This window comes from Hoplias malabaricus, chromosome 7 (genome assembly GCF_029633855.1).
Source record: "Hoplias malabaricus isolate fHopMal1 chromosome 7, fHopMal1.hap1, whole genome shotgun sequence".
NCBI lineage: Eukaryota > Metazoa > Chordata > Actinopteri > Characiformes > Erythrinidae > Hoplias > Hoplias malabaricus.
The window spans coordinates 749,389-766,757 of NC_089806.1; the positions used below are offsets into that span (position 1 = coordinate 749,389).

General features: G+C 42.6%; 1 protein-coding gene across 1 annotated transcript; it reads right to left on the reverse strand.

Moving 5' to 3' along the window:
• Positions 1-1,935: 1,935 nt before the first annotated feature.
• kcnk5b (potassium channel, subfamily K, member 5b) lies at positions 1,936-16,951 on the reverse strand. Its single transcript, XM_066677248.1, has 5 exons — positions 16,534-16,951; positions 6,628-6,739; positions 5,566-5,732; positions 5,135-5,303; positions 1,936-4,536 (listed from the first exon to the last, which is right to left on the reverse strand). The coding sequence occupies exons 1-5, from the start codon at positions 16,717-16,719 to the stop codon at positions 3,863-3,865; spliced, it is 1,308 nt and encodes a 435-aa protein (XP_066533345.1). The 5' UTR covers positions 16,720-16,951; the 3' UTR covers positions 1,936-3,862.
• Between the last annotated feature and the right edge of the window lie 418 nt (positions 16,952-17,369).

Sequence of the window (17,369 nt, forward strand, 5' to 3'; positions counted from 1 at the left end):
GTGTGTTGTGTTCTCCCTGTGTCTGCGTGGGTTTCCTCCGGGTGACTGTCTGTGAGGAGTGTGGTGTGTTCTCCCTGTGTCTGCGTGGGTTTTCTCCGGGTGACTGTCTGTGAGGAGTGTGGTGTGTTCTCCCTGTGTCTGCGTGGGTTTCCTCCGGGTGACTGTCTGTGAGGAGTGTGGTGTGTTCTCCCTGTGTCTGCGTGGGTTTCCTCCGGGTGACTGTCTGTGAGGAGTGTGGTGTGTTCTCCCTGTGTCTGCGTGGGTTTCCTCCGGGTGACTGTCTGTGAGGAGTGTGGTGTGTTCTCCCTGTGTCTGCGTGGGTTTTCTCCGGGTGACTGTCTGTGAGGAGTGTGGTGTGTTCTCCCTGTGTCTGCGTGGGTTTCCTCCGGGTGACTGTCTGTGAGGAGTGTGGTGTGTTCTCCCTGTGTCTGCGTGGGTTTCCTCCGGGTGACTGTATGTGAGGAGTGTGTTGTGTTCTCCCTGTGTCTGCGTGGGTTTCCTCCGGGTGACTTTGTGAGGAGTGTGGTGTGTTCTCTCTGTGACGATGAATAAATGGATGATTAATGTTATGTAAAATTTGAATGGCAAATGTTATAAGTAAAATGTAAGTTATTAACATTATTCTAATAGTTGTACTGAATCTCTGCACAGCCCGGTTGGTACTGAATATATTAATGTAAATGTATAATAAGAATATTAATGTAGTTAAAAGCAAAGTTGAAAAGCAAGCCATGAATGTGTTTTTAAAAGGGATGTGTGCCATGTGTTTGCATTTTTTAGTTCCACAACTACAATGTTTTAGCTCCTTCTTACTTTGTTCTCCAATGATCAGGACCACCACAGAATCGTGAGTGACTTTCAGTGACACCGAGGCAGTGGTTGTGTAATAGTGTGTGTTGTCCTGGTCCATGGATCAGACACAGCAGTGATACTGAAGTCTGTCAACCCCTGGGTTTCACTCCACAATGTTTGCCTCTTTTTAAGAAGCAGAAATGAAAATTGCTATTATTATGATTTGCAGATGGAAGGAACTCTGTTTTGTCTCAGAGGCTTGAAAAAGATTTCATGACCAGAAAAGTTCATATCGCTGATGTAAACGAGCTTATTTCTGGACATTTTGGCTAAGCCCTGGGTGTTTGAAATGTTTGGGTCTGCCCATGTGTTCCAGTGTTTCACTCAGTGATTTAACCTGTGATTTTAACATTGATTATATCAATGATAGACCCTAGAGTTAGTTGTGCATAGGCTCCGTAATCACTAGACAAATCTGAACACACTGGAGGAATAGAGTTCCTAAGGGATCTGAGAGGCAGCTGAACTGAACACAGCCCCTGCTCCACATTCTTGCCCCCAGCACCACAGGTCATAAGGACTTGTTTTGTGTTAAAATCACCCGAACCAGCTCAGTCTCTTTTTGCCCAAATGGCTGATCTCTAGGCACCTGGGATGTCTTCATTCATTCATTCATTATCTGTAACCCTTATCCAGTTCAGGGTCGCGGTGGGTCCAGAGCCTACCTGGGATCATTGGGCGCAAGGCGGGAACACACCCTGGAGGGGGCGCCTGTCCTTCACAGGGACCTGGGATGTTACTGAACTCAAATATTTTGTTGCCATGGTTTCACTGACAGTAAACAAACAGCAGTGGTGCAGTGCAGTTTAGTGACTTCTAGGTACAGTCCATTTTTGGTGGTTAATGCGTCTTAATCAAACTCATGAAATCATGACCGTCTTCGATGTTTCTTTAGTCTTTTTTTTCTTTGTTTACATTCAGATGTATTTTTAAAAGCGTGACCCTGACTTGGAGACGCAGTTACAGACAATGAATAAATGAATGTATCTTTAAAGATACGTTGTACTGGAGGGAGTATGTCTTTTGTTGTTGTTGTTGTTGTTTAGTTTATTATGGGCAGAACATTAGAATACTGGAGTACAGAAAAGTACAAAAAGCTGGTGCTAGGCATTTCCCACTTTATTCTGAATTATATTAGAAACATACTGTGAAAGGACATTTCTTTCATTTCTTGTAGGGATTATTATATAGGAACCAAACTGAGTGTGCAGTTACACAGAGGAGGATTTACAGTGTGTACCAAGCTGCTTAGTGCTGAATTCCTATTGGTTATCACCCATCAGTTTGCTCCTAATTTGATCAGATTCATCTCCACACGCTTCACATCACCAGTCATCACTTTCTTCTTCGTGTTGATGGAAAGCTCTCTTTGAAACTTGTTGAACGGCAGCTTTGTTGCGTCCCGTGGCTGTGGAGACGACCCCAGTGTAACCCTGTGTTCACACTGTTCACATCTTCACCTGGGGGTGTTTCTGAGTTAGCGCCCAACTTACTTTGGCATGGATTCACTGATTAAAAAAGACTATTGCAGTATCTCAATGAAAAGTAAAACCCTGGAGGGGAACTGCTGGTCTAAAAACTCCAGCTGTGTGTCAGTACGAGAAGAGAGCTGTGTTTGTTATTGTTACTGCCATTTGTTCACAGGGAAATCACCGCCACCGTACGGTTTGTGTGTTTACGTCTCGATATCTCACAGACACAAGGTACAGGACGGGGGAGTCTGAGACCACCACTGATATTCTTGTGTGAACACTGGGTAATAAGAGTCTGGAATTACATCTTTAAATAACTCAGGTGGCAGTCGGTGTGTAACAGCCTTCACAGTCAACTCCACTGTCCACTGTGGATCACTGAGCTGTGCTGTAAATATTTTATTTATTAAATTACCCATACCCTCTGACAATACTATGGAAATCTGAGACACTGGATCCACTCTTACCCCAACTTCTCTTTAGAAAAACACTGCCCTCTACTTTTTAACCCTCAGAAATGAAAGATCTCCTGGTGATATTCCTCACACTACAACATCTATCAAGGAAAACATAATACATAAACATCATGATAAAAAAACGTGAAAAATACTGCTTTAATTCAAAGCCCTTTCACTGAAATGTGGAGAATTTTCACCTCGTTGCTGTAAACATTACAACATTTTAAATTAAAGCCTTTCTCGCCGCAGCAAACGGCACACACTCAGAGGTCGTCCACTCGGCTTTAATCTCCTTCAGTCGTCCAATGTTTTCAGGATCCTCTACAGCTCTCTGTGCTAATTCTAACTACTGACTCTCAGCGCTAATGGCTCCAGTTAGCTCTTAACTATGCGCACTGCTAATTCCAGTTTGCTCTTAGCTCTGCGCCATGCTAAATCCAGTTAGCTGTTGATTCCAGTTAGCTGCTATCCTTCAGCACTGCTAATTCCAGTTAGCTGCTAAGTTTCACTCTTATGCACATTTACACCCATTGAGAGGGTAAACTTGATCATTGTGCTAACATAACTAACATAGTTAAAACCATCAATCTCTGCACAGCTAATCCCTCTGTAAATTCTACACAGCTGAGAAAAATAAGAAATTGCTGAAGTACAATGTGTAAAATGAGTGAACATCTGATATGCTAATTAATGCTGAAACTAGTAGTTCTAACTTAGCTCCTGCCTTTAGGCACATGATCTTGTCTATCTTTGTTTCCAATTTAATTAACTCCTGAGGTTAAGAACCTGATGTTTTTGTTGTGTTTCACTGTTATGATTTTACCAGCTGCTAAATTACAAATATAACGTCCCTCTGAAGTTATGACATCATTCTCTTGTGGGAGTCATGCCCATTTAAGGAGTGGCAGGTGTGAGCTCAGTGTCCACAGTCAGACCCAGAACTCCTTATATGGGCATTCAGCGCAGACCAGGAAGTTTTTACATGGGCATGACTCCCTCTAGAGTATAAGGCGTTCCTCCTCTCCCAGACAGACAGTTACTATGCTCTTGTTGTGAATGTCTGTCTTTTCTGACAGTTCTTCACCTGGGACCATCTCCTTTTACTAATGGAACAGTCTCATCCACATTAAAAACAGAGAATCTTGATCCATTCTGATTGGCTAAGTCCTCCTGAGAGTTGATGAGGATCCTGGGGTTCTGGGGGATGTGCCAGTTTGGTTTTCTGTCTAAGACATTCTGTCCAAGCTCAGGGTCTCCGATGGGTTCCTGAAGGGAAAGGCGTTCTGCCAGGTCTCCGGTGGACCCCCTGGCCCTGGAGATGACCATGAAGACGTTGTCTCCGATGCTGAACCTCCTCCTCTGTGGAGGCGATTGGTCCAGGGGAACTATCATATTTTTGAGCAGGTCGCTGCAGCTCTTGGACCGGGTCAGCTCCTCCTCCTGCTGCTTCTTCCTCTTCTCCACTGTCCCGATGGCCCGGATCACATCACTGTAGTCCTCACCCTTCTCCGACATGAACTTGAAGATGTCCACGATGCTGGAGACATGGGGCAGAGGCACCTTCTGGACCTGCTCGATGTTGTACGGAGACGCGCGGTGTCTCATCTGTCTCCTCTTCTTCAGGACCTTATGAGCCTCTACCACCATGTGGACGTTCCAGCTGAAGAAGAGAGAGAGCCAGGCCAGGCCCATGCAGATCCACATCTCCACACAGAACCGGTAAAGAGGCTGGTAATTCACAGAAGTGTTCACACCTGGAGAAACACAGGTAATAAATCAACACCTGTCACAAACGCAGCAAGACCCCACACAGAGCTTGGTTCTCCACAGACGTGTTCACACCTGGAGAATAAACACCAGTCCCCAGCCCAGCGAGACCCACACAGAACCAGAACAGAGCTTGGTTCTCCACAGATGTGTTCACACCTGGAGAATAAACACCTGTCCCCAGCCCCAGCCCTTTGGTGGATGCTCCTTTTATCCCTATTATTTTCTCTTGTTTATAGTAAAGGGCTTAAAAACAGAGGAACGGGAATATTTTATAAACTCTTTGCTCTTTTTTCACCTTTGTCTCAGTCACAGGCATCAGACTGTGTTTATATTTACAGAGTACAGTCCAGTTCAGAGGCAGCACTGGAAACCAGTTTATTAATTAAACAAAATTAATTAAAAGTTCAAGAGAAATAACACATCACAGACTGCCGTTTATAAAATGTCCATCTCCTCCAGAAGCATTGTGGGTGGGGGTTTTGGAAGCTGGGGGGTCTATAAGTTACACATCTGTAAGGATACATCCTTCAGGATGAAGATGATGATGTTGTTAATGTAGCCTCCAGAGCTGAGTATATTCACCTGCGACGTAGTCCCCGAAGCCCACGGTGGTCAGGGTGATGAAGCAGAAGTACAGACCCTCCAGGTATGTCCACTGCTCCACCACCATGAAGATGAAGGGGGGGATGACGAGGTGGAACAGCAGCCCCCACAGCAGGAACAACGTGGTACACACAAACTGGACCTTTTTCTAAAGGGGACACACACACAGAAAAGCAGAGAAACACTTTAGACTTAAACACACAGTAATAATATCCCACTGAAGCCATGTGAGCCTGTGCTGTTCATGCTGCCCATGTAAGGAGTTCCGGGTCTGAGTTGGTGGTCCATATATGAAGACCTGCAGACCTGGAACTCCTTATATGGGCGTCCAGCTCAGCCCCGAATCTCTTCATAAGTCATGGGCAGCTTAAGTGTGATGTTGTGATGTTGTCCTGAGGGGGGCGCCGTACCACACTGAATTTTTTATGGAGCAGGACATGGCTCAGGCGCTTGGCTCTACTTCCGAAGAACGTTCCGAGTTCGCTGATCCAGGTGAGACACAGCGGAATTCCACAGAGTCCAAACAGGATGCAGAAGACCCGTCCTCCCACCGTCTTCGGAGACACGTTCCCATAACCTGGAACAACACAGCACAGGGATTAGGGGCAGGTCCGTACTAAAGAGATCTGTCCTCTTCTACCGGCTCAGGTCTTAACAGTTCTAGTTCTGGTTCTTTTCACGTTCTCCCCGACATACACACAGTCCCCAACAATCAAACAGACATCACACGAAGAGAAGTCCACTGCTGATTGGACGGCTTGGTTCTGTTCTTGTTCTCTGACACCCATGGGCCAGCGAGGTAGATGTCTAATACATTGGACACCAGCAGCACTGCTGTGTCTGTTCCACTCATACCAGCACAACATGAGAGGAAGTGGCTGTAAGTTTTGGCTGGCTGGTGTCTAAAGCCCAACTCATGATTCTGTGTTGAACCTGACGTGCACCTCCCCACATGTAACTTCACGTCACACAAACCACAGTGGCTCTGATTGGTCCACACTCGGATGGACAGTGTTTAGAGGAAACTAGAATTATGAACACCTCTTCTCTATGTGACAGAGACACAGACAGCAGCACATTCACCACACAGAGGTTTCCTCACACATTCGGGCATCATAGATCAACAAAAAGGTGAAACAGTGGAAAAGTACGGATGCATCCAGTCAGGAATAAATGCCATGAGGAATGGGAACACGTGGAAAAAGAGGTGTTGGCTTTGTATTTTTCTTTCCTGTCACTGCATTTGAACTACACTCTGTTCCAATTAGCGCTCTACACCGTGCACTACACAGTGTAGAGGAAGAGTGTTGTTCAGGTGTAACTGCAGAGCCACGCAGACACAAACACCCAAGTGTAAACTCTCACAAGACTGCAGGGCTGTTGCGCAGGCTGCAGTTTAGGCTCTAGGTCGAGTGTGCGCAGGAGCATGAATCGTGTGATCGCGGTGCTGGGCGTAGTGTGTAGAATCTCACCAATGGTGGTGATGATGGTGGCAGCGAAGACTAAAGAGTTGTGCCACACCCAGTTGTTGAAGGGTTTGTCTCCGGTGATGGTCACTCCCTGAGCAGCAGCTTTGGCTACAACCTGCAGAAGAACAGAATAATATCAGCATAAACACAACAGAGGACCAGCCGCACATGCAGCTTCACAATCACCCTGCAGACACACCACTGACACACTGCAGACAGAGTACTGACATCGCAGAAACACCACTGACACACTGCAGACAGAGTACTGACATCGCAGAAACACCACTGACACACTACAGACAGAGTACTGACATCGCAGAAACACCACTGACACGCTACAGACAGAGTACTGACATCGCAGAAACACCACTGACACACTGCAGACAGAGTACTGACATCGCAGACACACCACTGACACGCTACAGACAGAGTACTGACATCTCAGAAACACCACTGACACACTGCAGACAGAGTACTGACATCGCAGAAACACCACTGACACGGTGCAGACAGAGTACTGACATCGCAGAAACACCACTGACACACTGCAGACAGAGTACTGACATCGCAGACACACCACTGACACACTGCAGACAGAGTACTGACATCGAAGAAACACCACTGACAAGCTACAGACAGAGTACTGACATCGCAGACACACCACTGACACGCTACAGACAGAGTACTGACATCGCAGAAACACCACTGACACGCTGCAGACAGAGTACTGACATCGCAGACACACCACTGACACGCTGCAGACAGAGTACTGATATCGCAGACACACCACTGACACACTGCAGACAGAGTACTGACATCGCAGAAACACCACTGACACGGTGCAGACAGAGTACTGACATCGCAGAAACACCACTGACACACTGCAGACAGAGTACTGACATCGCAGACACACCACTGACACACTGCAGACAGAGTACTGACATCGAAGAAACACCACTGACAAGCTACAGACAGAGTACTGACATCGCAGACACACCACTGACACGCTACAGACAGAGTACTGACATCGCAGAAACACCACTGACACGCTGCAGACAGAGTACTGACATCGCAGACACACCACTGACACGCTACAGACAGAGTACTGACATCGCAGAAACACCACTGACACACTGCAGACAGAGTACTGACATCGCAGAAACACCACTGACACGCTACAGACAGAGTACTGACATCGCAGAAACACCACTGACACACTGCAGACAGAGTACTGACATCGCAGACACACCACTGACACACTGCAGACAGAGTACTGACATCGCAGACACACCACTGACACGCTGCAGACAGAGTACTGACATCGCAGAAACACCACTGACACACTGCAGACAGAGTACTGACATCGCAGAAACACCACTGACACACTGCAGACAGAGTACTGACATCGCAGAAACACCACTGACACACTGCAGACAGAGTACTGACATCGCAGACACACCACTGACACACTGCAGACAGAGTACTGACATCGCAGACACACCACTGACACGCTGCAGACAGAGTACTGACATCGCAGAAACACCACTGACACACTGCAGACAGAGTACTGACATCGCAGAAACACCACTGACACACTGCAGACAGAGTACTGACATCGCAGAAACACCACTGACACACTGCAGACAGAGTACTGACATCGCAGACACACCACTGACACACTGCAGACAGAGTACTGACATCGCAGAAACACCACTGACACGCTACAGACAGAGTACTGACATCGCAGAAACACCACTGACACGCTACAGACAGAGTACTGACATCGCAGAAACACCACTGACACGCTACAGACAGAGTACTGACATCGCAGAAACACCACTGACACACTGCAGACAGAGTACTGACATCGCAGACACACCACTGACAAGCTACAGACAGAGTACTGACATCGCAGAAACACCACTGACACGCTGCAGACAGAGTACTGACATCGCAGAAACACCACTGACACACTGCAGACAGAGTACTGACATCGCAGACACACCACTGACACGCTACAGACAGAGTACTGACATCGCAGAAACACCACTGACACGCTACAGACAGAGTACTGACATCGCAGAAACACCACTGACACACTGCAGACAGAGTACTGACATCGCAGACACACCACTGACAAGCTACAGACAGAGTACTGACATCGCAGAAACACCACTGACACGCTGCAGACAGAGTACTGACATCGCAGAAACACCACTGACACACTGCAGACAGAGTACTGACATCGCAGACACACCACTGACACGCTACAGACAGAGTACTGACATCGCAGAAACACCACTGACACACTGCAGACAGAGTACTGACATCGCAGAAACACCACTGACAAGCTACAGACAGAGTACTGACATCGCAGAAACACCACTGACACGCTGCAGACAGAGTACTGACATCGCAGAAACACCACTGACACACTGCAGACAAAGTACTGACATCGCAGAAACACCACTGACACACTGCAGACAGAGTACTGACATCGCAGAAACACCACTGACACACTGCAGACAGAGTACTGACATCGCTGACACACCACTGACACACTGCAGATACAGTACTGAAATCACAAACACACCACTGACTGTCTGTGTGTGTTGTGGAGTGCATGTGTGAATGTACACTGGCTGTATGCAGTGTGACCAGGGTTTATGAGGCAGATGGAGGTCATAAAATGTAAATATATCCCCCATAGGTCTCCCGGAAACAGAGAGGAGAGTGAGACAATGAGAGAGTGAAAGAGGAGGATGGCCTGTCCTCACTGATAGACAACACAGCCGGTGGAGTTTAGACGGGTCAGAGTCTGAAGAACACACCCTGGTGTGAAAACTGAACACCTGGCAACCCAGAGTTTGGCTACTGTTTCTCAATGTAGCTTTTCTTCCTTTGAGAGTCTCACTAACGTCACCATTCAGCACCACACCCCTAACACACACATATACACACACACACACACACTCACAGCCTCCCCACCACCCTCACTCGCACACACACACACACACTCTCCCCACTACCCTCACTCGCACACACACACACACACACACTCTCCCCACTACCCTCATGCACGCACACACACTCACACACCCTCCCCACCACCCTCAAGCATTTTCAGCATTTCCTCCCACCACACAGTAAACGTATACCTAATTTTACACACACACACACACACACTGAAATGTATTTAACAGAGCTGATCACTAACTCATTCCCTTCACTCCCGGATTCAGAGCAGTGTACAGTGGAGGTTAAAGAAACTCCTGACAGGAAGTGATGGTGAAATGTTGTTACACTGATGTACACATTAATGTATGCTGAGGTTAACTCCAGGGTAAACCCAGAAAGAACGAATATTTGGCCCAAATGCTGCACATGTGAAGTTCTGTTGTGGCCCACATTTCAGCTCAGCCATACCTCCATCTTTAATGAGCCAGATGTCGACATCTGGCCCACGTCTGATCCACACAACGGCTGCCTGTGCAGTAACTGAGCCCTAAGTGCCAAAGTGGGACAGGTTTGGGCCAGATGTGTGTGCTATCTGGCCAGTGAGCTAAAACAGACCTAAACCCCGAGGTATACACCACTACACCCTGAGTTACACTGTGAGGCAGTGTGAGGTACAGCAACATACATACTGAGGTACAGTGAGCTACACACTCAAGTGTACAATGTGTTACACACTGAGGTAAACACAGAAGCACATGTTGAAGTACACACTGAGGTAACACTGAGGTACGTGGTGAGGTACACATTGAGGTAATACTGAGGACATATTTAACCTACCTCTAGCCCAAGCGGTTGTGCCACGTACTTCAAATCCACCACTGCTCCCCTCCCACAGAAGGACACAGTAACCTGCCCCACTGAAGTGCTGGAAAAGGACACTCATGTGTGCTGAGCCCCCTGCGGTACAAACTATAATTCTAAATTAAAAGAATCCTTCAGTCGAATGGCCACTGAAATGTTATATTCTTCAGATAAAATAAACAACTGTAAACCCACAGTGTGCTCCTCTGTGTCTATAATAACCCTGTTCATGTCTCGCAGTCTTGGAAACAGGTAAAACTCTGTGAGCTGTGTTTGTAACGTCTGTACTTACTTCAGGAACCAAACACACAGAGCCTATGTGACACTGATCTCTGAACTCTGGGGGAGACACTCAACAGGTCCTGTAAATACAGCAGTCAGTCTTCTACCACCCAAACCACCCAGTATATCCAGACCACTCAGACCACCCCGTCAGTATTCTCATTTTCTGTCCCCTGTTCTACCACCCAGGCCACCCAGTATATCCAGACCACCCAGTATATCCAGACCACTCAGACCACCCAGTACATCCAGACCACTCGGGCCACCCACTCAGACCACCCAGTCAGTATTCTCATTTTTGTCCTCTGTTCTACCACTCAGACCACCCAGTATATCCAGACCACTCAGACCACCCAGTACATCCAGACTACTCAGGCCACCCACTCAGACCACCCAGTCAATATTCTCATTCACGTCCACTGTTCTACCACCTAGACCACTCTCAGACCACCCAGACCACTCTCAGACCACACAGACAACCACTCAGACCACCCAGTCAATATTCTCATTCACGTCCACTGTTCTACCACCTAGACCACTCTCAGACCACCCAGACCACCACTCAGACCACCCAGTCTGTATTCTCATTCATGTCCTCTGTTCTTCCACTCAGACCACCCAGACAACCCAGAACACTCAGACCACTCAGGGCGTAATACTCTAACTCATGATTAATCTGTCGTTTGTCAGTGACATCTGAGGACGTTGCATTGTACATCTTAAATACAATAAACATCCTTGGGGCAGCCTTGGCCTAACGGTTAAAGACCGGGCTTGGTACCGGAGGGTTGCCAGTTCGATCCCCAGGACCGGCAAGAACATCCATGGCTGAAGTGAACTTTGAGCAAGGCACTGAACCCCAAAAAGCTCCCCAGGTGATGGGGGTGGGTTCCCTCTGCTCTGGGTGTGTATTCAGAAATTTCAGATCTGCTTTCAACTGAATTATGAAAATGAAGAAATATTTACTGACATTAGTCAATAAAGGGTTAATGTTAATTCCATTCCTAACACATTTGTAAACTATACGTTCCTGTTAACAACATAATTGTAAATGACTTGTTTATAGTTAATTAACTGTTTGTTAATGATTAATTAACTGTTAAGAATCAGAAACACTTTAAAATAAAGTGTTATTTAGCCCAACTGGGAGAGAGCAGTTCCATCAGTCCTATACAGAGACCAGGCCCAGGCCACCTCTGGACCATCAGGAGGGCACTCAACATGGGTAAGGACAACACACACACACAAACATACACACACACACACACACACACAACATTAATGATCATACACACAGGTGTGTATACACTTCCTCCATTCCACTCTTCCTGCTGCTGTTGGGAACTACACTGCACTTCATGACATTTCAATTTACACAACTCCCACGTGTACATTTTACTGCTCTCTGCACAAAACAACAGACACTACCAGTATTACACTATGTATTATATCCCTTTGTGTTATATATTCACTAGGTATTATATCCGTTTCTGTTATATATTCACTACGTATTATATCCATTTGTGTTATATATTCACTACGTATTATATCCATTTGTGTTATATATTCACTACATATTATATCCGTTTGTGTCATATATTCACTATGTATTATATCCGTTTGTGTTATATATTCACTACGTATTATATCTGTTTGTGTCATATATTCACTACGTATTATATCAGTTTGTGTCATATATTCACTACGTATTATATCCGTTTGTGTCATATATTCACTACGTATTATATCCGTTTGTGTTATATATTCACTACGTATTATATCTGTTTGTGTCATATATTCACTACGTATTATATCAGTTTGTGTCATATATTCACTACGTATTATATCCGTTTGTGTCATATATTCACTACGTATTATATCCGTTTGTGTTATATATTCACTACGTATTATATCCGTTTGTGTCAAATATTCACTACGTATTATGTCCGTTTGTGTTTTATATATTCACTACGTATTATATCCATTTGTAAGTTATATATTCACTATGTATTATATCCGTTAGTGTGTTATATATTCACTACGTATTATATCCGTTTGTGAGTTATATATTCACTATGTATTATATCCGTTTATGTTTTATATATTCACTAAGTATTATAGCAGTTTGTGTGTTATATATTCACTACGTATTATATCCATTTGTGTTTTATATATTCACTATGTATTATATCCGTTTGTGTTATATATTCACTACGTATTATATCCGTTTGTGTTATATATTCACTACATATTATATCCTTTTGTGAGTTATATATTGACTACGTATTATATCCATTTGTGTTATATATTCACTACGTATTATATCCTTTTGTGAGTTATATATTGACTACGTATTATATCCATTTGTGTTATATATTCACTACGTATTATATCCATTTGTGTGTTATATATTCACTACAAATTATATGTTTGTGTTATATATTAACTACATATTATATCCTTTTGTAAGTTATATATTCACTACGTATTATATCCATTTGTGTTATATATTCACTACGTATTATATCCTTTTGTGAGTTATATATTCACTACGTATTATATCCATTTGTGTTATATATTAACTACATAATATATCCGTTTGTGTGTTATATATTCACTACGTATTATATCTGTTTGTGTGTTATATATTCACTACATATTATATCCTTTTGTGAGTTATATATTCACTACGTATTATATCCTTTTGTGAGTTATATATTCACTACGTATTATATCCTTTTGTGAGTTATATATTAACTACATATTATATCCATTTGTGTGTTATATATTCACTACGTATTATATCCGTTTGTGTTATATATTCACTACGTATTATATCCTTTTGTGAGTTATATATTCACTACGTATTATATCCATTTGTGTTATATATTCACTACATATTATATCCGTTTGTGTTATATATTCACTGCGTATTATATCCGTTTGTGTTATATATTCACTACATATTATATCCTTTTGTGAGTTATATATTCACTACGTATTATATCCATTTGTGTTATATATTCACTACGTATTATATCAGTTTGTGTTATATATTCACTGCGTATTATATCCTTTTGTGAGTTATATATTCACTACTTATTATATGCGTTTGTGTTATATATTCACTACTTACTATATCCGTTTGTGTGTTATATATTCACTACATATTATATCCTTTTGTGAGTTATATATTCACTACGTATTATATCCATTTGTGTTATATATTCACTACGTATTATATCCGTTTGTGTGTTATATATTCACTACGTATTATATCCGTTTGTGTTATATATTCACTACATATTATATCCTTTTGTGAGTTATATATTCACTACGTATTATATCCATTTGTGTTATATATTCACTACGTATTATATCCTTTTGTGAGTTATGTATTCACTACATATTATATCCATTTGTGTTATATATTCACTGCGTATTATATCCGTTTGTGTTATATATTCACTACATATTATATCCTTTTGTGAGTTATATATTCACTACGTATTATATCCATTTGTGTTATATATTCACTACGTATTATATCCTTTTGTGAGTTATGTATTCACTACATATTATATCCATTTGTGTTATATATTCACTGCGTATTATATCCGTTTGTGTTATATATTCACTACATATTATATCCTTTTGTGAGTTATATATTCACTACGTATTATATCCATTTGTGTTATATATTCACTACGTATTATATCCGTTTGTGTTATATATTCACTGCGTATTATATCCTTTTGTGAGTTATATATTCACTACTTATTATATGCGTTTGTGTTATATATTCACTACTTACTATATCCGTTTGTGTGTTATATATTCACTACATATTATATCCTTTTGTGAGTTATATATTCACTACGTATTATATCCATTTGTGTTATATATTCACTACGTATTATATCCTTTTGTGAGTTATGTATTCACTACATATTATATCCATTTGTGTTATATATTCACTACATATTATATCCGTTTGTGTGTTATATATTCACTACGTATTATATCCGTTTGTGTTATATATTCACTACGTATTATATCCATTTGTGTTATATATTCACTACATATTATATCCTTTTGTGAGTTATATATTCACTACGTATTATATCCATTTGTGTTATATATTCACTACGTATTATATCCATTTGTGTTATATATTCACTACATATTATATACTTTTGTGAGTTATATATTCACTACGTATTATATGCATTTGTGTTATATATTCACTACGTATTATATCTGTTTGTGTTATATATTCACTGCGTATTATATCCGTTTGTGTTATATATTCACTACGTATTATATCCTTTTGTGAGTTATATATTCACTAGGTATTATATCCATTTGTGTTATATATTCACTAATTATTATATCCGTTTGTGTGTTATATATTCACTTCATATTATATCCTTTTGTGAGTTATATATTCACTACGTATTATATCCATTTGTGTTATATATTCACTACGTATTATATCCTTTTGTGAGTTATATATTCACTACGTATTATATCCATTTGTGTTATATATTCACTACATATTATATCCGTTTGTGTGTTATATATTCACTACGTATTATACCTGTTTGTGTGTTATATATTCACTGCGTATTATATCCGTTTGTGTTATATATTCACTACATATTATATCCTTTTGTGAGTTATATATTCACTACGTATTATATCCTTTTGTGAGTTATATATTCACTACGTATTATATCCTTTTGTGAGTTATAAATTCACTACGTATTATATCAGTTTATGTTACATATTATATCCCTTTGTGTTTTATATATTCACTACTTATTATATCTGTTTGTGTTTTATATATCCCCTACGTATTATATCCGTTTGTGTTATTTTCTTCTTTAATTAGGTGTTTGGAATTTTATAACTTGTTGCATAAGTATGAGGTACACTCAGAGATACACACTGAGACACACCCTACATTACACACACAGTTACACACAGGTACAGTGAGGTACATGCTGAAGTACACTAAACTAACATTGTTTAAGTACACCCAGATACACAGCGAGGTAAACACAGGCGCACAGAGAGGTAGACATTGACGTAAGTTGTAGTATACACTAAAGTACACATGGAGGAACAAACTGAGGGTTTTCTCTGAGGTACAGTTCACTCTGTGGTTCAGTGTTTGTGAAAGAATTTAGTATACACCTAAGGTGGTGGTAGTTATATAATGAATTAAAGGCGTGTTTTAGGAAGTGGCTGTTCTCCGTGTGTGTGTGTGTGTGTGTGTGTTGAAGTATTTCTCTTCCTCCCTGATGATGAAATTCTTCAAGCCCAGACCTAGTCCTTCAGGTTTTATAACGTCAGAATAAACCTAACCACACAGAGGGGGAGGGGCAGCGAAGGCCAGAAAAACACCCCTGTGGGCACAGCATGTAATTTAACAGAAGGAAAGTACTCACACACACGCACACACAGCTATACAACACCAGGCCGAGTGCTGCGTGGTTGTACATGTCTGTGTTTGTACATGTTCTTACAGAGTTTACTAAAATTAGATAGTATTCCACCTAAAAATCTGGAGTTAAATAATCTCCTGATTCTGGACTAGATGTGGACCAAGACCTGGTCCAGTCTATACTCCTCAGTAACACAGTCCCTGGACTGAGACTTTGACTGAGACCTGAACTAAGACCTGGTCCAGTCTGTACATCTCAGTAACACAGTCCCTGGACTGAGACCTGGACTGAGACCCAGTCCAGTCTGTACACCTCAGTAAAAACAGTGTCTGCCTGCAGCTGTGAGGGTCGGGTTTACCTCAATGATGTTGTCCAGGTCCTGTTTGGTTAAGTCGGGGTGGTTCTCCAGGATCTTCCTCTTGTCCTTCTCGTAATCACGGACTGCTCTCTCCCAGTTGGGCTCCTCCAGGATCTGGAATATCGCCGCTCCAATCGACAGGTAGAAAATTATCACTGAAGTCAGAACCGAGCCTTTATCTGCCATGTCACCACACGTTCAGTCCACTTTAAAACTTCCTTAAAACTCCCTCAGATCTCCATGGAGCATGGAACCAGCCCCGGGGGCATGTGCTTTTCAGCCAGAGTTTCCTTCTTCACATGCTCCTCTCTTTCTTCACGTCCTCTTTGTTCTTTTCCTACTTCTTTTCTCTTCTCTCCTCTGTTCCTCTCTTCTCTTCTCTCCTCTGTTCTTTTCTTCTCTCCTCTGTTCCTCTCTTCTTTTCTCTCCCCTGTTCCTCTGTTCCTTTCTTCTCTCCTCTTATTGTTTCTCTGAAGAGAGAGTTGAAGTGAAACCTCTAGCTCACTCTTCCTCTTCTGGGCACGTTCAGTAGCTTATCCAATGCCACAACAGACTAGCTCAGTTTTCCCAGTCCTGAGCGTAAGGTTAGACCACGCCCATAACTGCCAGGTCACGCCCACAACTGTCAGACCCCACCCAGAGCTCCAGACAACATTCTCACACACACACACACACACACACACACACACACACACACACACACACACACAAAACAAACTTCAGAACTGAGGAATTCACTAGGCATGTCTCTCTCTCTCTCTCTCTCTCTCTCTCTCTCTCTTTATCTCTCTCTCTCTCTCTCTCTCTCTCTCTGTGTGTGTGTGTGTGTGTGTGTG

What these genes read in the sequence shown, in the direction of transcription:
- kcnk5b (XM_066677248.1), bottom strand. Translation starts at nt 16,719, where the DNA reads ATGGCAGATAAAGGCTCGGTTCTGACTTCAGTGATAATTTTCTACCTG. An exon ending in TCCATAAAAAATTCAGTGTG is followed by an intron (nt 5,304 to 5,565) that starts GTACGGCGCCCC and finishes TGTCCCCTTTAG; the next exon opens with AAAAAGGTCCAGTTTGTGTG. An exon ending in CTTCGGGGACTACGTCGCAG is followed by an intron (nt 4,537 to 5,134) that starts GTGAATATACTC and finishes GTGTTTCTCCAG; the next exon opens with GTGTGAACACTTCTGTGAAT.